The 21154-nt window shown below is 39.0% G+C and overlaps 1 protein-coding gene across 2 annotated transcripts in view; it reads left to right on the top strand.

Moving 5' to 3' along the window:
- Window positions 1–15637, top strand: part of LOC133616108 (lactadherin-like) — a 38220-nt gene extending 22583 nt beyond the window's left edge. The window contains exons 8-10 of one of the 2 annotated variants that reach the window (XM_061975209.2): window positions 6194–6396; window positions 9986–10141; window positions 15079–15637. In XM_061975209.2, coding sequence (XP_061831193.1) covers window positions 6194–6396; window positions 9986–10141; window positions 15079–15222 — 503 coding nt within the window. In that variant the 3' untranslated portion in view covers window positions 15223–15637. The remainder of the gene's footprint in view (window positions 1–6193; window positions 6397–9985; window positions 10142–15078) is intronic. The other variant, XM_061975210.2, reaches the window with a different exon arrangement.
- The last annotated feature ends 5517 nt before the right edge of the window (window positions 15638–21154 follow it).

A 21154-nucleotide genomic window follows, 5' to 3' on the forward strand; every position in this document is an offset into this window, starting at 1 on the left:
TTAACATTTAGTGGTCAATTGTACGGAATATGTACTGTACTGTGCAATCTACTAATAATAGTTTCAATCAATCAATCAATCAATCAAAGCCAAGTAGTACTTGGTGAAAAAAGTTTGAGAACCACTGCATTAGGGGGTACATGAGGTTTATAAAATATTTATACCGTATCATTTATATAAGAGTGCTGAAAAAATCGATTCGCATCCAAATCACAATATTTATCTATTCTGATTCTATATCAATTCATAATTTAAAAAAAAATAGATTTTTACAAAATATGTTTTAAGGCCATCTGTGCACTTACTCGGTGCACTGTGCGTCACAAATCAGAAGCATAGAAAGGCTTTTGTAACCTGTTGTGAAAAGGTTTTATAATCATTTGTATACCAAATAATGTATTGCAAGAATATGTTTGAATGGCGAATCATGTTGAATCAAATATCGATTCTGAATCCAATCGTCACCTCAAGAATCATAGTCGAACTAAGATAAGAGTTGTTGTAAGATTAACAAATGGTATGTTTATTAAAACTGAGAGGGACAAAATGTCAAAGAAAATCCAGAAAAAACAATATTAGATCGAGTTTATCTTAATTACTATCCAAAAAGAGGGCACTTTAAGTTGATCATTAAAAATTGTATGTGCACAAAGCTTTTTTTTAATTTAAGTTTATTATTCAGTTTATTTGTGTTTTAATTTACTGGATGTGAGCAGAATTTTGCACAGTAATATACCGATGTTGATGCTACGTTGTGTTTACACAACAAGTGAAACTTGGCTAAGAAGAATATTCCATACTGTAATGAGTATTCAAAAAAGTTGAGAACCACTGATGTAATATTGTGTAAAGAATGTTATATCATGTATCATAAAATACTGTAAATTCTACTCCATAGACATGTAAGACTGTATAAACCTACAGTATGTAATATGAGCTCAAATATGTGCCACAGTACACAACTATGAATACTGTATTTGGAGAGTAATGTAATGTACGCATAGCATTTTATTGCCATTTTTGTGGAGTATTACATTATGCCTTGAGACTTAGCTGACCCAGAGAGAGATATTGTGTGTTTATCGAGTCTTAAGTAGGGCTTTTTATGACGTTGTTAACCAGATATCTCCCAAAGCATGTACAGTGTATGATCATTCAGGAACAGAATAGATAACAATAACGAATATCACCAGTCACATTACTGATATATGAAAGTATTTCACTGTGTATTTTTATACTTTGCTGGAATCACACTCTTATTCTGGGTTCTTTGAACTAGGGGTGTCCCGATCTGATTTTGATATCATATATAAATCCGAAATCAGCAAAAAAAAAAACAATATCAGCTTGCATCTGAAATCCCCGATATAAGCTCCGATACCAGCAGTCCTGCAGCATGTTTGCTGGTGCAAAGCAGGACAATTAACAGCTAAATGTCTTCCTATTAGCACACAATGTTGGTATTTTCTTTAGAGGTGGGTAGAGTAGCCAGAAATTGTACTCAAGTAACTGTTACTTTAGAGTTTTATTACTCAAGTAAAAGTAAGGAGTAGTCAACCAAATATTTACTTGAGTAAAAGTAAAAAGTATGTTGTGAAAAAACTACTCAAGTACTGAGTAACTGATGAGTAACCTGTTCGTTTAATGATGACGGCACAAAAACATAAAAATAGCAATGAACAAATTCAGAGCCAGGAATATCTCTTAAACAACTAAAACAATAATATATAAAATAATAATACATACAAAATTAAATAAATTAAGGCAGATTGAGCCACAATAACTTAAAAGCACCATAGGCTCAGTAGGCAGAGATTACAAAGGAAAATAACAAGTTAGCCTTTACGCAAACCATAAACTGGGAACATATTGTGCACTTTTGATTGGTGTTAGTATGCATGCGTGAGTGTGTGTGCGACTGTGCGTGTGTGTCTCTGTCTGTCTGTCTGCAGTGCGTTAATAAATGTCCCCACACGATGTACATTTGACAGTGATTCATAGCAGGGAAGCTAACATCAGCCTACGGTGACAGCCAAAATATCTACTAACGTTACTTACCGCGATGTGCTTCCTCAAATTTGACGTTGAGTTACAGTAAGCTGAAATGTCCACTTGTTTGGGGAGACACATATGACAACGCATTACATAACTGTTTTTTTGGTTGTCTGAAGCGTGAACATCGATTTTATGTGAGGCCTGGGGTGTTCTTCCTCTTCTGGTTGACGCGAAGCGTTCGTTGCTGTCTCTGCCACTGTTGTTGTTGTTTGCCGCTGAAACTTTATGTGCAGTTAATCATGTGACCGCCTGGCTCTGAAAGCGTGCATTAACAGATCGATAAAAATGAGTAGCGAGTAGCGAGCTGAATGTAGATAAATGGAGCGGAGTAAAAGTAGCGTTTCTTCTCTATAAATATACTCAAGTAAAAGTAAAAGTATGTTGCATTAAAACTACTCTTAGAAGTGCACTTTATCCCAAAAGTTACTCAAGTAGATGTAACGGAGTAAATGTAGCGCATTACTACCCACCTCTGATTTTCTTGTATTATAGTGAAGTTATTTACAAACGGCAAAGTATGGTATACTATCCTGTTGGCTACACAATGGCTAAGCACACAATAGCACAGAAATAAGTTTGAGTTTGAGTTTGAGTTTATTTCGAACATGCAAAGTGTCCCTAATTGAACAATAGTTCAGTCCTAAACACCACATTTGTCATTATAAACAAGTATCAAATAAATATAGTATTAGATATAAGCGTATAAGTATCCAGTAAAAAATGTTTCCGCATCATTGAACTTAGTGCGTCATGAGCTTATTGTAGTGACCACTAGGTACTATATTTTTCGGACTATAAACCGCACTTAAAATCCTTTCATTTTGTCAAAAAATCGACCGTGCGCCTTATTACATGGTGTACCTTGTGTATGTATTAATTCTGGTTTTGCTTACTGATTAAATGTGATACAATGTGGAATAATAAGTGTTGCCAGTAGATGGCAGTCACACATAAGAGATATGCGTGGACTGCAGGTTAATTGCCTGTTCAATAAATGACGCTCGCAAGTAGCCGTAAGCAAGCAACACCAAAACTTTAAGGGCCTACTGAAATGCGATTTTCTTATTTAAACGGGGATAGCAGGTCCATTCTATGTGTCATACTTGATCATTTTGCGATATTGCCATATTTTTGCTGAAAGGATTTAGTAGAGAACATCGATGATAAAGTTCGCAACTTTTGGTCGCTGATAAAAAAGCCTTGCCTGTACCGGAAGTAGCAGACGATATGCGCGTGACGTCACAGGTTGTGGAGCGCCTCACATCTGCACATTGTTTACAATCATGGCCACCAGCAGCGAAAGCGATTCGGACCGAAAAAGCGACGATTTCCCCATTAATTTGAGCGAGGATGAAAGATTCGTGGATGAGGAAAGTGAGAGTGAAGGACTAGAGGGCAGTGGGAGCGATTCAGATAGGGAAGATGCTGTGAGAGGCGGGTGGGACCTGATATTCAGCTGGGAATGACTAAAACAGTAAATAAACACAAGACATATATATACTCTATTAGCCACAACACAACCAGGCTTATATTTAATATGCCACAAATTAATCCTGCATAACAAACACCTCCCCCCTCCCATCCATATAACCCGCCAATACAACTCAAACACCTGCACAACACACTCAATCCCACAGCCCAAAGTACCGTTCACCTCCCCAAAGTTCATACAGCACATATATTTCCCCAAAGTCCCCAAAGTTACGTACGTGACATGCACATAGCGGCACGCACGTACGGGCAAGCGATCAAATGTTTGGAAGCCGCAGCTGCATGCGTACTCACTGTACCGCGTCTGCGTATCCAACTCAAAGTCCTCCTGGTAAGAGTCTCTGTTGTCCCAGTTCTCCACAGGCCAATGGTAAAGCTTGACTGTCATCTTTCGGGAATGTAAACAATGAAACACCGGCTGTGTTTGTGTTGCTGCAGTCGGCCGCAATACACCGCTTCCCACCTACAGCTTCCTTCTTTGCTGTCTCCATCGTTCATTGAACAAATTGCAAAAGATTCACCAACACAGATGTCCAGAATACTGTGGAATTTTGCGATGAAAACAGACGACTTAATAGCTGGCCACCATGCTGTCCCAAAATGTCCTCTACAATCCGTGACGTCAGGCGCAGGCGTCATCATACCGAGACGTTTTCAGCAGGATATTTCGCTCAAAATTTATTGGCATGTGTTGCAATGTTAAGATTTCATCATTGATACATAAACTATCAGACTGCGTGGTCGGTAGTAGTGGGTTTCAGTAGGCCTTTAATGTTTCATTGAAAAAATAGAACATTACACACGGCCGCTGAAAAATCTGTCAAGATTTTTTAGTACGACTTTAGTAAGCCACAAAGCTGCACCGCTTGATGGATTGCTACCGCCAGACGTACTATGCTTTAACCTACGGGTGTTATTATGGTGTGTGCATAAGGACCCCAAAATGGCACCTATTAGGAGACATTATGTGGCATTTTGTTTTGCAAAATTATACAAAACCAACTTTTCTTACCTCTTGGTACATGCTGATGTGTGTTTGGGATCTGCATAAGTCCTGAAAATTTGAGCTCATCATTTAAGCTTCTTCTTTTTCTCTATTCTCTTGTTGTGGGGCATTCATGCTCCGCTGTTGTCATTTCTAATACAAAGTAGCCTACAGTTCTAACTAACATCTGTCAGTAGTCTCGCAGCGGAAGCACTAAAAACTCCCGGTACAACAAAAGATGACGGTGAGAAAACCGTGTCGAAGTGGAGGGACGTAAATAAGACCACAAAACAGGCTTGAAATTGTTCTGTATTTATCTATGCAACATTTTGACCAAATAACCACTATTACATGTTATGTAGACCACAAGGAAGTGTTTTAAATGTAGAAAAAAAATTATACCAAAAAATTATATATTATCATAATGACCCTTTTGATGCGCCTTGTGAATGAAAATAAACCCGAATAGACCCGCTCATTAACAGTGCGCCTTATGGTCCAAAAAATAAAATACTACTCCACTTCAATTTAAAGGCAGCATAAGTCTGTTATTAAGATGTTTTATACCTACCATTGTTCTATGAGTAATTTCACTTAAGCAGGCCTTTTCTAACATTCCACACTGCAAAATAATACAAGCATGTACTATGATTCGTGCTGATATCGGGTTAATATCGGTATTGGCCGATACTCAAGGATCCAATATCAGAACACCCCCATTTTTAGGGCCCGCAATGGCCCATTGCAAAAGGACTCCCACAGGGAGTCCTTATGCAATGGGACATAAGGACCTATTGTTCTTCTAAGGTTTTATTATTATTATTATTATTCTTTTTTCTTCCGCCGCCAGTTTGCGCTGCAATTTGACCCACTTAACATGCTTCAAAACTCACTATATTTTACCCACACATCAGGACCTGCGAAAAGTACCTTTTTTTAAAAAAAACGAACACCAAAACTCAAAATTGCGCTCTAGCGCCCCCTAGGAAAAAAAAAACTAGACTGCCTATATCTCCCACTAGGAAGATTGGAGAGACATGAAACAAAAACCTTTATGTAGGTCTGACTCAGACCTAGTTTTCATAATTGTATATCATCGGGCAAAGATCAACAGGAAGTTGGCAATTCCCCCTTCAAGACAAAAAAGTACTAAAAACACTCACTTTTGCCTCTTTGAGCTGTAATTTGACCCCCTTAACATGCTTCAAAACTCACCAAACTGAACGCACACATCAGGACTGGCAAAAATTGTGATCTAATAAAAAAACCTAACCCCAAATCTCAAAATTGTGCTCTTGAGCAATTTTTGAATAAAACACACAAAAAACTGCTCCTCGGATGAAAAAACTGACAAAACTGCCTGTAACTCCCACTGGGAAGGTCGGAGAGACATGAAACAAAAACCTCTATGTAGGTCTCACTTAGACCTACATTTCATTTACCATGTAATTCCTTCACTCAACACTTTTCCGTGTGCATGCTGCTACTTTTGCTCGTCTTTTTCCTCCCTCTACTCTGACAATTGGTGGGTTTTCAGTGACTTTCATTCCTGATTTTCTGGTGGGGGATGTTGGTTTCACTCATTTGTCTTTTCCTCTTTTTCCCTCCTCTTGGTTTTCCCATCCCTCCTTTCTGTCTACTCTTTTTGTCCACGATTCACAGCTTATTCAAACACAACAGGGTGCTCAGAGCCAATGGGAATGAAGTCTCGGCTGATCTCAGATGGACAACTCTCAGCCTCCAGTTCCTTCCGCACGTGGGGCATCGATTCTTTCACTTGGCAGCCTCAGTTCGCCCGCCTGGATAAGCAGGGGAAGACGAACGCGTGGTCTCCCGCTCACAACAACAGATCCGAGTGGATCCAGGTGCGGCTGCACATATTACATACTGTCATGATATATACAGTCGTGGTCAAAAGTTTACATACACTTGTAAAGAACATAATGTCATGGCTGTCTTGAGTTTCCAATAATTTCTACAACGCTTATTTTTTTGTGATAGAGTGATTGGAGCACATACTTGTTGGTCACAAAAAACATTCACGAAGTTTGTTTTTTTATGAATTTATTATGGGTCTACTGAAAATGTTACCAAATCTGCTGGGTCAAAAGTATACATACAGCAATGTTAAAGGCCTACTGAAATGTGATTTTTTTTATTTAAACAGGGATAGCAGGTCCATTCTATGTGTCATACTTGATCATTTCGCGATATTGCCATATTTTTGCTGAAAGGATTTAGTAGAGAACATCGACGATAAAGTTCGCAACTTTTGGTCGCTGATAAAAAAGCCTTGCCTGTACCGGAAGTAGCAGACGAGTAGCGTGACGTCACAGGTTGTGGAGCTCCTCACATCTGCACATTGTTTACAATCATGGCCACCAGCAGCGAGAGCGATTCGGACCGAGAAAGCGATGATTTCCCCATTAATTTGAGCGAGGATGAAAGATTCGTGGATGAGGAAAGTGAGAGTGAAGGACTAGAGGGCAGTGGGAGCGATTCAGATAGGGAAGATGCTGTGAGAGGCGGGTGGAACCTGATATTCAGCTGGGAATGACTAAAACAGTAAATAAACACAAGACATACTCTATTAGCCACAACACAACCAGGCTTATATTTAATATGCCACAAATTAATCCTGCATAACAAACACCTCCCCCCTCCCATCCATATAACCCGCCAATACAACTCAAACACCTGCACAACACACACAATCCCACAGCCCAAAATACCGTTCACCTCCCCAAAGTTCATACAGCACATATATTTCCCCAAAGTCCCCAAAGTTCCGTACGTGACATGCACATAGCGGCACGCACGTACGGGCAAGCAATCAAATGTTTGGAAGCCGCAGCTGCATGCGTACTCACGGTACCGTGTCTGCGCATCCAACTCAAAGTCCTCCTGGTAAGAGTCTTTGTTGTCCCAGTTCTCCACAGGCCAATGGTAGAGCTTGGCTGTCATCTTCCGGGAATGTAAACAATGAAACACCGGCTGTGTTTGTGTTGCTGCAGTCGGCCGCAATACACCGCTTCCCACCTACAGCTTTCTTCTTTGCTGTCTCCATTGTTCATTGAACAAATAGCAAAAGATTCACCAACACAGATGTCCAGAATACTGTTGAATTTTGCGATGAAAACAGACGACTTAATAGCTGGCCACCATGCTGTCCCAAAATGTCCACCACAATCCGTGACGTCACGCGCTGACGTCATCATACCAAGACATTTTCAGCAGGATATTTCGCGCGAAATTTAAAATTGCACTTTAGTAATGCCGTATTGGCATGTGTTGCAATGTTAAGATTTCATCATTGATATATAAACTATCAGACTGCGTGGTCGGTAGTAGTGGGTTTCAGTAGGCCTTTAATATTTGGTTGCATGTCCCTTGGCAAGTTTAACTGCAATAAGGCGCTTTTGGTAGCCATCCACAAGCTTCTGGCAAGCTTCTGGTTGCATTTTTGACCACTCCTCTTGACAAAATTGGTGCAGTTCAGCTAAATGTGTTGGTTTTCTGACATGGACTTGTTTCTTCAGCATTGTCCACACGTTTAAATCAGGACTTTGGGAAGGCCATTCTAAAAACCTTGATTCTAGCCTGATTTAGTCATTCCTTTCCCACTTTTGACGTGTGTTTGGGGTCATTGTCCTGTTGGAACACCCAAGACCCAACCTCCGGGCTGATGATTTTAGGTTGTCCTGAAGAATTTGAAGGTAATCCTCCTTTTTCATTGCCCCATTCATCAATCAATGTTTATTTATATAGCCCTAAGTCACAAGTGTCTCAAACGACAGCACAAGCCACAATGACATCCTCGGTTCAGATCCCACATCATCATCATTTACTCTTTGTAAAGCACCAGTTCCATTGGCAGCAAAACAGGCCCAGAGCATAATACTACCACCACCATGTTTGACGGTAGGATTGGTGTTCCTGGGATTAAAGGCCTCACCTTTTCTCCTCCAAACATACTGCTGGGTATTGTGGCCAAACAGCTCCATTTTTGTTTCATCTGACATCACATGGACAAAGATAAGACCTTCTGGAGGAAAGTTACCCGTATTTTCCGCACTATAAGGCGCACCTAAAAACCACAAATTTTCTCAAAAGCTGACAGTGCGCCTTATAACCCGGTGCGCTTTATATATGGATAAATATTAAGATTCATTTTCATAAAGTTTAGGTCTCGCAACTACGGTAAACAGCCGCCATCTTTTTTCCCCGTAGAAGAAGCGCGCGGTGCATGCTGGGATATGTGACGTTTCATTTCCATTTGTGTGTTTATGTAAAGACCCCAAAATGGCTCCTATTAAATGTGTTGTCTGTCTAATTATAAATAATGCAGACGAGGCGTGTTAACTGAGTTCTCAACGTTTACTCACAGCGTGCTCATAACCACATTCTAACTGCCAGCATACAACGCTTCTCAGGGCTACCGCGCATGCTCGTAACTATCGTTGCATGCTGGGTAGTGTAGTTGTTATATTTGCTAGCTCATAACAGCACATTGAGAGACACGCTTACGCGCTTAATTCAATACTCGCCGTCATTCCGGGTGGATTGACAAAAGACCTCCAGCCGCTAGATATTGGTGTCAACAGGGCATTCGAAGCTAGACTGCTAACTGCGTGGGAACAATGGATGACAGAAGGCGAACACACCTTCACTAAGACGAGGAGGCAGCGCCAGACGACGCCAACATCTGCCAGTGGATCGTAAATTTGCCCAACTTTTCACTTCGGACACCGAAGACGAAGGATTTACGAATGAAGAATAACTTCAGAAAGTGAGCGCTATGTTTATTTTGTGTGTTGTGACATTAACGTTCGAGCAACATTATGTTGCTATTGCTCTGCACTATTTTGAATTTTACTATGTTTGTGATTGCACATTTGCGTACATTTTGGGAGTGAACAGAGTTGTTAGAACGCTGGTTTTTAATATATTATTAAAGTTTGACTGACCTATCTGACTGTTTTTTTGACATTCCCTTTAGCGCAGCGTAGGCGCGGCTTATAGTCCGGGGCGGCTTATTGGTGGACAAAGTTATGAAATATGCCATTCATTGAAGGTGCGGCTAATAATCCGGTGCGCCTTATAGTGCGGAAAATACGGTATGTGGTAAATACACACATACAACCTACATACTTTTTTTTTTTTTTTTAAGTGGCATAGATGTTTGAAACCTGTAGAAACCCTGTATATGCACACTCAAGTCATGACATCCTTAGCTGCAGGTCTCAGAAGTTTTCAGAAGAGAGGAAAGTTCTGTGGTCGGATTAAACAAAAATTCATGACCACAGAACTTTCCTCCAGAAGGTCTTACCTTTGTCCATGTGATGTCAGATGAAACAAAAATTATGACATTATGTTCTTTTCAAGTGTATGTAAACTTTTGACCACGAATGTATATATAAAAAACAAATCTGATGGTGATTGTTTGTTGCTCAGGTGGATCTGGAGAAGACAAAGCGCCTCACGGGCATCATCACTCAGGGGGCCAAGGACTTCGGGGTGGTGCAGTTTGTGTCTGTGTTCAAAGTGTCTTACAGTAACGATGGAGAGTCTTGGAGTATGGTCAAGGACATAAACACGGACAGTGATAAGGTTAGTCGTGTGTTTTGTCGTGTTTATTTTTTCCAATGTTGACCCTTTCTGATAAGAGTATACAGTGGATTAGGAATACACTACTGTATATTGATTGATTTTTGGTTATTCCACCACAGCAATTAGAAATGAGTGAAACATTATACAGTGGTATGTCAATTTAAGAGTGTTTTGAGATAAGAGCTAATTGTTATGCTTTAAGTTGCAAGCAAAAATTTGAGTTACAAGCATCCCCGCCATGAGTTGGCGTAGCAAATGCCACTGTGAACCCCGTAAAATCCATCAGGTCTTACACGCTAGCATTAGCTCATAGTTAGGGATCGACTTAACTTAATTTTCCACGCATGGGAAGGAAGAAAGTGAGTGGGAAAGACAGTGCTGAGAATAAGAAGCGGATGATATTCATTGATTTAAAGAAATAAATAATGAAAAAAATGACAACTTGGTGTAACAATTTGAGCGCAACACTGCTAGTCTGCACCATACTGAAGCAGGATGAGTCTCACGCCAGCCGACAACGTTAAAATTATATCCAAACGGCGGACATTAATTCATAAAAATACAGACGTAGGAGCAGCAGCAGAGATACAGTAAAAGTCCACTTTCCAAGGTATAACATTACTTCATAAAACTACTGTAGTTGTTTGTACTACATTCTGTTGTATTGTTTTTTATACAGAATCATCTAAAAATGTTTTTCTTTTTAAAAGGCATGTTACATGTTAAAATGGTGCTGTTTTGATTGATTTCGATTTCAAAAGAAGACGTTGATTTGCAATACAAGTATTTTGAGTTAAGAGCTTTGTCGCAGAATTACGCTTGTAAATGAACGTAGTACTGCACAACATTACAGCAGGCCCTCATTTATTGTGGCCAATTGGTTCCAGGTAAACACATTTCCGGTGAAGTAGAATTATTTTCATAGTTGTAGCATAAAAATACTGTTTATGACCTTCTAAATACATTTTTTAAACATAGTAAGAGCCATCTAAATGTGAAATAAGACCCTTATATACTTATTTTGCCCAATATAGTAGCCATGAGTGTGTTTTACTAAGTACTCACTGATAGCCTGGAGGATGCTCCAAGCATCATTGCTATGGCCATCATCCAGCCACTACAACACAGCCACAACCTTTGTGACATCCTGGATGATTCTTCTAAGTTAGAACTGGGCTTCCATGTGCTAAAACCATGGACATAAGTTGGTCAACATGACAGTCGCAGCTACAACATTTTCGCTCCCAGAGTTGTCATTCTACGTCACTCAATCCAATGTCATGTGAAGCTGATGATGTCGTACATAAAGTGAATCAACCGAGTTCATTTCCACTTGGCATTGCCCGGCCAGCAGCTGATAGCAGTTTTGTTAGCAATGGTGTCTTTTCAAGTCACATCGAGCCATGGTCCGTGTCGCATTCTACTTTTGATATTATTAATTGATTAGGCTGGAGTACAAGATCAAGTGCATCAAAACGTTATTCTGCCAAAACTTGGTCAACATGATTGATCCTCTATATGCCAAGCGTGCTCTGTTTTTTTTTTTAAAAACTGGTCAAAGATCCTCTATATGCCAAGAGTGCTCTGGTGTTTTTAAAAAACACTGGTCAAAGATCCTCCATATGCCTAGAGTGCACTGTTGTTTTTAGAAACACTGGTCAAAGATACTCTATGTCAGTGGTTCTTAACCTGGGTTCGTGGTGAGTCGGCCTCAGGGGTTCGGCGGAGCCTCCGCCACGGAGGTAAAGACACATCCGACTTATCATGTAAATAAAAACTTCTCCCTATCGGCGTATTATGGATTCCCCCAAACAATGTTCCCTCTAATTTTCCATCTGATTTGCAGGTTGTTTGATTGATCGATTGAAACTTTTACTAGCAGATTGCAAAGAAGAGAATACATTATATGAAACAGTACAGTTTACACAGTACAGTACATATTCCGTACAATTGACCACTAAATGGTAACACCCCAATACGTTTTTCAACTTCTTTAAGTCGGGGTCCACGTTAATCAATTCATGGTAATGTGTGTAAGGTGTGTAATTTGTTGTGAGTTCATGCACTGTGTTGGTTTTGTTCTTTGAACAAGGTGCTGTTCATGCACGGTTCATTTTGTGCACCAGTAAAAAAACATATAACTTTTTCTTGAATTTGAAAAAAAAACATTTTATTTTTCACTAAAGAAGGGTTTGGTGAATGCACATATGAAACTGGTGGGGTTCGGTACCTCCAACAAGGTTAAGAACCACTGCTCTATGTGCTAAAAGTGTTCTGTTGTTTTTAAAACACACTGGTCAAAGATCCTCTATATGCCAAGAGCGCTCTGGTGTTTAAAAAAAACAAAACAATAAACACTGGTCAAAGATCCTCTGTATGCCAAGAGTGCTCTGTTGTTTTTAGAAAGCACTGGGGATAGGTTGATTGGCAACACTAAATTGGCCCTAGTGTGTGAATGTGAGTGTGAATGTTGTCTGTCTGCGATGAGGTGGCGACTTGTCCAGGGTGTACCCCGCCTTCCGCCCGATTGTAGCTGAGATAGGCTCCAGTGCCCCCCGCGACCCCAAAGGGAATAAGCGGTAGAAAATGGATGGACGGATGGATGGTCAAAGATCTTATATACGCCAAGAGTGCTCTGTTGTTTAAAAAAAAAAAAACACTGGTCAGTGATTCTCTATATGCCAAGAGTGCTCTGTTGTTTTTAACAAAAACACTGGTCAAAGATCCTCTGTATCCATGAGTGCTCTGGTGTTTTAAGGACGTGCAAAAACACCAGTCAAAGATACTTTATATGCCAAGAGAATAAAATATCCTCTTGAATACCAAGATTGCGCTGGTATTTTTAGGGTTGGCTACAAAAAATGCTGTTCAAAGATCCTAAGATGTGCTACAAAAACACTAGTCAAAGATCCTTTATATGCCAAGATAATCATAGATCTTCTAAATACCAAGAGTGTGCTGGTATTTTTAGAGTTGGCTACAAAAAACGCTGGTCAAAGATCCTCTAGAACGAACACAATAAGTTTACAGTACAACCCGTCTACAAAAGAAAAACGCTAATCAAAGATCCTCTATTTTCAAGAGTGTCTGGTATTTTCAAGGATGTACTACAAAAAAATGCCAATCAAAGATCCTTTATATGTCGAGAAAATCAACTATCCTCTATATCAGGGGTAGGGAACCTATGGCTCTCGAGCCAGATGTGGCTCTTTTGATGACTGCATCTGGCTCTCAGATAAATCTTAGCTGACATTGCTTAACACAATAAGTAATGAATAATTCAGCTGGTAATCACAGTGTTAAAAATAACGTTCAAAATATAAAACATTCTCATGCATTTGAATCCATCCATCCGTTTTCTACCGCACCTGTTCAAGAAGTCGCATTAATGGTAAGAAGTATTTTATTTATTATTGGTTAGCTTCAGAATAACAATGTTATTAAAAAGAATAAGAGACTTATTATACTCAAAAAATGTTGGTCTTACTTAAAAATGCACGCATCTAGTTGTATTCAGTGTTAAAAAATATTATATGGCTCTCACGGAAATACATTTAAAAATATTTGGCTTTCATGGCTCTCTCAGCCAAAAAGGTTCCCGACCCCTGTTCTATATGCTAAAAATTGTCTGGTCTTTTTAAGGATGTGCGACAAAAACACGTCAATCAAAGATCCTTTATATACCCAAAATGCTTTGATGTTTTAAATCACCTACTACAAAACACTTAATAGCCAAATATCCTGATTATATTATGGATACCAGTGTTGGGACTAACGCGTTACAAAGTAATGCGTTACTGTAACGCCGTTAGTTTCGGCGGTAACTAGTAATCTAACGCGTTATTTTTTATATTCAGTAACTCAGTTACCGTTACTTCATGATGCGTTACTGCGTTATTTTTTGTTATTTTTTATGTAGTATCGGCTAGAAACAGAAGATCTGAGTGTGTTTTATTGGAGCGTTGCAGTGGAAAAGAAGAAGCGTGCTTTGTGTGGGTAGGGGCGGGTCTCCAGACCATAGTCGAGGAGCGCAGGGGAGACGTTCCTCCAGGGCCTATGTACTTCGGGGCTAACAACCTTCACTTTACCCGGCAGTGGGTCTTTACAGCTGAGGGTGAATGACGAGGCCGGCGGTTTGTTGCAACTTTGTGACTTTATTGGACGCAGCCATCCACAAAGCTAGAGCACCTGCATGCACTCACTGTTGCCGTTCCCTCACTTCTCTCGCCCACTCACTCACTGACGTCACTCACCTCACATGCTGTCATATCTTAAAGGGCCACACACACACACACACACATACGCTACTCTCATAACAACTAACATGACAACATGGTGAAACCAGAAGTCGACTGTCTTAACATTCTCACTACTTTTCTTTTGTCGAGCACAAAGAAAAGAACATTTTAGTTCAATGTAAGTTGTGTCTTGGATCAAAGATCCTATCTACTTAAAGTTAAAGTTAAAGTGCCATTATGTTGCAGCTATTTAAAATAGTTTTGTCAATTTGTTCTGGCCTGAAATAAATTGGCCCTTTGAAACATATCTTTGTCTTTGTGTGTTGTATGTAGACCACATTGCTTAGCAGAGTTCAGTGATGCAAATGCATGTCAAGTTGATCAACACATTGTATTATTCTCCAGTGCAATAACAGTACTGAAATGAAGGCTAAAAGGGCATTAATGGGAGCCTTAAGAAAAAGGGGAAAAAAACAAGTAACTAAATAGTTACTTTTCACAGTAACGCATTACTTTTTGGTTTAAGTAACTGAGTTAGTAACTGAGTTACTTTTGAAATAAAGTAACTAGTAACTGTAACTAGTTACTGGTTTTCAGTAACTAACCCAACACTGATGGATACTAACTAAAGTGAAACACAAATCTCAGAGAAGTCAGTTCTTACCACTAATGAGTCGTGTGTATTCTGTTTATTTGCAGCTTTTTCAAGGCAATATCGACAACAACAGTCATATGAAGAATGTGTTCGAGCCCCCGTTCTACGCCCGATATGTGCGAGTGGTCCCCTGGGAGTGGCACGAGCGCATCACTCTACGCATGGAGCTGCTGGGCTGCGATGATTAGAAACTCCTCTTCCTCTCTCAGCGCTTCATCACCTTCGATGCCAGAGATTACATTGTAATGGATGGAGATCATGGAGGAGAACAAATGTCCTGCACTTTCTCAATAGGATTGCTATGTATCCCTGTTTTATATTGTAATATGTTCTTCATCTTGCAGATCTTCTACTGTTTGTGCTCCATGTTAAGACATTTCCTATTCATGCTCTGTAGGAACACACACTTTAGCAAGCAAACGCCTTTTGGACAACTTTTGTTGCAATTGTAGAGCACACCGTAGCATGATGATGCACTTCAATATCAAATCTGGCATGTCCAAAAATGTGAAAAGATATTGTCCCGTTTTACACATTTCAGATATTTTTTACGTTTTTTCCAAAACTTGTCAAAACTCTCTCAAAATAAACACAGAACAACCATTTCTGTCATCTTTCAACTCAAAATTTGACAATACAGCAATCCCTTGCTTATTGCTGTTAATTGGTCTGGCCTTAATAAATGACTTTGGGTCCCACAAAGTAGGATTGAATATTTTCATAGCTACAGCATAAAAAAACGGTTTACATCCTCCTTATGAGATCGCCGGTGTTTTCAATTTGACTAATTTGGTCCGCAAGACAGCACGAGTTCATTAAACAATTGGACCCGGAGCACTGTGTCCAATTCCATGCATCCATCCATTTCCTACCGCTTGTCCCTTTTGGGGTCACGTCCAAATCATATATAAATATCCAGTGCTCTGATTGCTGCCATTTGGTCGCCATCTGGTGGCCACAAAAAGCAACCCTGCCTTTAATTGCCCTTTCAAGGTGCCACAGTGCAGTATGTTTGTTATATGACCCAATCCAAACAACCTCCCCTAGTCACTGTGCAGGAAAAAAAAAAAATCAGCAAGTACAAAAATTCAACAAACATGGTCACACATGACACAATCTGAACTTTGTGAATTTTATTATAAAATACGTCCAATCAACATGAAAAAATCAAAACTACACCCATCTAAATCTTTTACAAGGGATGACGGGAAAAATGCAAAACACTCTCTCCACACTTATCCATGTTAGCCCATTTTAGCTGCTTGATATTTCTGATCGATTAAAAAACCTTTTAAAAAGTTGTAACGGAAGTAAACAATGTAAGAGTTTAACTTTAACATACTCTTAATAACAAAGTATAATAATTATTAATTATATATCTATTATATTATAATAATATGTATTCATATATATATATATGCATATATATATGTGTGTGTATATATATATATATATATATATATATATATATATATATATATATATATACATATATATGTGTGTATATATATATATATATATATATATACACATATATATGTATATATATATATATATATATATACATATATACACACACATATATATATATATATATATATATATATATATATATATATATATATATGTGTGTGTATATATGTATATATATATATATATATATATACATATATATGTGTGTGTATATATGTATATATATATATATATATATATATATATATATATATATATATATATATATATATATATATATATATATATATATATATATGTATGTGTGGGAAAAAAATCACAAGACTATTTCATCTCTACAGGCCTGTTTCATGAGGGGGGGTTCCCTCAATCATCAGGAGATTTTAATGGGAGCATTCACATACCATGGATTATATAGGGCCCAGAGTGGGTGGGTACAGGCTGGTGTAGGGGCGTGGTGATTGGCTCATGTGTTACCTAGGAGGTGTTTCCGTCTGTGGCGGCATGCTGTTACAATTTCGCTGCGCTTGTTGAGGGATGACAGGTCTGGACGGTAAATAATAAACAGTTTTTCTTTCAAGCATAGGTTGCATCTTTTATTACCACTATTGTAAGGTGTGCTGGATGCAAGAATTTGCCATGTTATTGAATATTCAACATTATTGTCTTTGAGGTCCCAAATGTGTTTGCTGAGTTCTGTGGTATTCCGCAGGTTTTGGTTCCTGAAAGAAGCCTTGTGATTGTTCCATCTGGTTTTGAACTCTCCCTCAGTTAATCCTACATATGTGTCGGATGTGTTAATGTCCTTGCGTGTTACCTTAGATTGGTAGACAACTGATGTTTGTAAGCACCCCCCGTTGAGAGGGCAATCAGGTTTCTTTCGACAGTTGCAACCTTTGTTGGTTTTGGAGTCGCTCTGTCCGGGGGCCGACGGCTCATTTGCAATTGTTTTGTTGTGGTTTGAGATGATTTGTCGTATATTGTTCATACAGCTATAGCTCAATTTAATGTTGTTCTTGTTGAATACTTTTCTTAGGGTGTTGTCTTTGGGAAAGTTTTTGTCAATCAGATTGAGGAATTTGTGTCCAATGTTAGTTGAGACGTTTTTGCTGTATGGGGGGTTGTACCAGATGATGTCGTTTCGTTTTCTGTTCTTTTTCGGTTGGTTTCCTGGCGTGGGTTCATAGGTGAGGGTGAAATTGTATCCGCTTTCATCAAGGGCTTTTTGGTACGGGGGGGTTGCTTGGTCAAATTCAGCTTTGCTAGATGACAGCATCGATAGCCTTTTATTAATTCCGGTAGGTATTCTTTTCGTGGTGGTGGGTGGGTGGTTGCTGTCATGGTGCACGTATTGGAGTGTTGTGTTGGGTTTCGTGAATGGTTGGTAGCTGTTATTTCTCAGGTTGAAAGTGACGTCAAGGAAGTTGACGGTTTGCTTGTTGGCTTCAATCGTGATCTGTAGGCCGTTCTCTTTGAAAATTTGGCATATGCGCTTCTTGGTATTCTCGCTGCTCCTTGGCGAGGCGCGACACACTGCCAGTCCGTCATCACGGTAAATACCAAGGTTCAGATTGAGGCTGGCGAGCTGGGAGAGGAGGAAACTCCCAACGAGTTCACACGTTTCTGCTCCGTCAAAACTTCCCATAGTGACGTCAAATGTTGCATTGTTCTTTTTTTGCCATGGTGTACTGTTGTGGATGAGAATGGAGTTTTTTGCGTGGATGATGATGTTTCTTTCGTTGCCTGTGATTGAGTCGTAGTCTGAGGCGAAGTCTAGTGCTTGAGTCAGTAGGTCTTGCGTGATGGAAGGGTAAAATTCTTCGATATCAAAGGAGATAAAGTTGTGCTGTTGTTTGTCTTGGATGTTGTTGAACCATTTGATTACTGCTGCTGTATTTCTCCATTGGTTGAGTGGTGTTTTGTCCTTGATTTTTGTGTTGACTCTGTCCAGGATTATTTTGCTGATTTTTCCTATTTCAGATTTAGTTGGGTTTATTAGTCGGCATGTTGGGTTATTTGCAAAGTTGGGTTTGTGGTCCTTCAATGTGATGAAGGCTTCCTTGTTGGCTGTGGCGTCCACCCTGTCCTCAATGTCCAGTTCAGCCGCGATCCTTTTATTTTCCAGGTGGATGTTCTGTAAGGTGTTGGGTTGTGCTTTTTTGTATGATTTGGTGATGCTTCTGTCCAGTAAGGTGTGATGTTCTGGTATGTCCATTCTGTAGAAGTAACAGGACTGAGTGAAAACCTGAGGACAAAGCTACGAACAATGGGAGACCGGGCTTTCTGCTCCGCCGCTCCCAGTCTGTGGAACGCTCTCCCTGACCACCTGAGGGCACCACAGACTGTGGATGCTTTTAAAAAAGGCTTAAAACCCCTTTTTTTCCCTTTTTTCTTTTTTTTAAAACCCTTTTTTTAGATATATGCATTCTAGTTCTAGCTATTTGGCTGATCTAGTTTTTATTTTTATTTATTTTTTTTATTATATTTTATTTTTATTTCTTTAATACACTGTAGCACTTTGAGGTTGTTTACTCAATATAAAGTGCTTTTTACAAATAAAATCCATTATTATTAAAATCTATTATGAGGACACAAATTAGTTGTGCTTTTTACCATTTAAAAAGTAAATAAAAATAAACTTACAGTACAGTTGTGTGAAAGAGTAACATAAATATGTAAACTGTATAACATTTCTGAATGTCTCATGGTAAATTCACATTTTTTTTTATAAAAAGACAATCAGCAAATACAATTTTCCCAGTTTTCAAGGTCGTTTAAATTCATATTTTAAATTGTATTTATTAAACAAACAATCAAATCAATGTGCAGGGAACTTTGCCTAATGAAGAAAGGATTGTCTATAGGGGCACAAATGGATGGCCCAAGTACATTTCAATACAACAGCTTCAATTGTGTAAAAATGTGTTGATGTTTTTCTATGAATGAAAGATAATTGAATATTCCTGTTTCTTGTCGTGCAAACAACATGCTTGTTGAGTCCGTTTGAGTTTAGCCTCCTTTGGTCAGATGGGGGTTGTTTTCATGCGTGTCCAGGCCTGTCGCCGTCGGTGAGGTCACATGCAGAGCAACTCACAGTCCCATTGTCCAAACGTACCGTCAATGGCCACCACAGGACCGCCGTGCATCAAACGCAAGCTGGCCTGGCCCAAAAATCTCAACATTATGGGAAATATTTTGCAGAAAATGCAAGATTAAAGTGAATGATGTTATCTCTTAGCATGCTGGTATTTGATGGCCTGCTGTTTACAAGACTAATTACACCCAAAGGTCCCAGTCCTGGTATGTTTGGCCCCTAGCAAGACCTTTCATCTATTTTAACTGCAGGTGCTGGACATGCATCCGTCACCGCTCTGTGTGCAGACTGAAACACAATATATTTGCTTTTCGTACAAAATATCAGTGCTTCCAGATGTAAACAAACAACATCCTTAAATGTGAGTTCTTCCATACAGTCTTTGTTTTGGTCCATTTCAACGACATCAATATTGAATTAGTGACTTGTAAATTGTACCATTTATTGTGTCTCATGGGGAAACAAAGCAGTTAGAGAAAAACATAAGCCATATGAGGCACAAAAAAAAAAACTGGAGAATATTAATGAGCATACCTGTGTGCTCCTGTCTGTTGCTCACTGGTTGCAGTAGTCCACACAGGTGGTTCTTCACATCCAGGAAGACCTGAGAGCGGGCTCATAAATGTAGCAGAGCGGTGACAGTCGCTGTCTGTTCTTACTTGTAGGGTATATTCTCTGGAAGAAAAAACATATTTTTGCCATCTTTTTTATGCACCAAAGAAGAACTACACTACAGTGAGGTAAGTAAAGAATGACCAATATGGGCTGGATTTATATGCAATTTTGTAATACTTGTCCTTGGTTGCATTTTATTACATACATTTCATTCTTTGCTGTTGTGGTGAAAAGGACCCGTTTTAATGAAAAAGTACTTTCAATGCAGCCATTCAATGCAGATTCTGGCTGATATATTATTTATTTTGACAAACTAGCAGCTAATTGTGTATCTCCATACACAGTGTGGAGCAGCTCCCCTAAGTTAATTACAATCACCCCCATTGCGGATAATAAACTGCATTTTTTAACACATTAAGTGTCATTATTAAGTATTATTATCACTGGAGGACGATGTTAAACATGTTACACATCATGAGCGAGCCAAGAGCAAGTATGCTAATAGCTAAGCTAACCATTAAGCTAGCTTGGAACAACACCAATAAATAAGTGTATAGTAAAGTTTAAGAAGAGTAGATGCAACCAAGTTGCAACAGAAAGTAATTAATTGGTGGTGTCGATACCAAAAGTAGGATCAGTTACGATTTGTTCATTTGTACAACTTCATATAATAAATCCCTGGACACAAGAGGACTTTGGGGGCAAAACAAGATTTAAAAGAGTTATAAATAGTAGTTGTGAGTTTATTGTGTACTATTGACTTTGTTTTGATCAAACAATTTTATGTAATAAAATATTTTAAAGAATCGGCAGAATAAAAAAACCCTGAATGTGTCATGTCTGTGTAATCATGTTTTGTTTTAGTCATGGTTTGTTTTGTTTAGTTATTGGACTCTTTAGTTTCTGTTTTTGTTTCCATAGCAACCCATTAGTTTTCA

The sequence above is a fragment of the Nerophis lumbriciformis genome, linkage group LG15 (genome assembly GCF_033978685.3).
Source record: "Nerophis lumbriciformis linkage group LG15, RoL_Nlum_v2.1, whole genome shotgun sequence".
Taxonomy (NCBI): Eukaryota; Metazoa; Chordata; class Actinopteri; order Syngnathiformes; family Syngnathidae; genus Nerophis; species Nerophis lumbriciformis.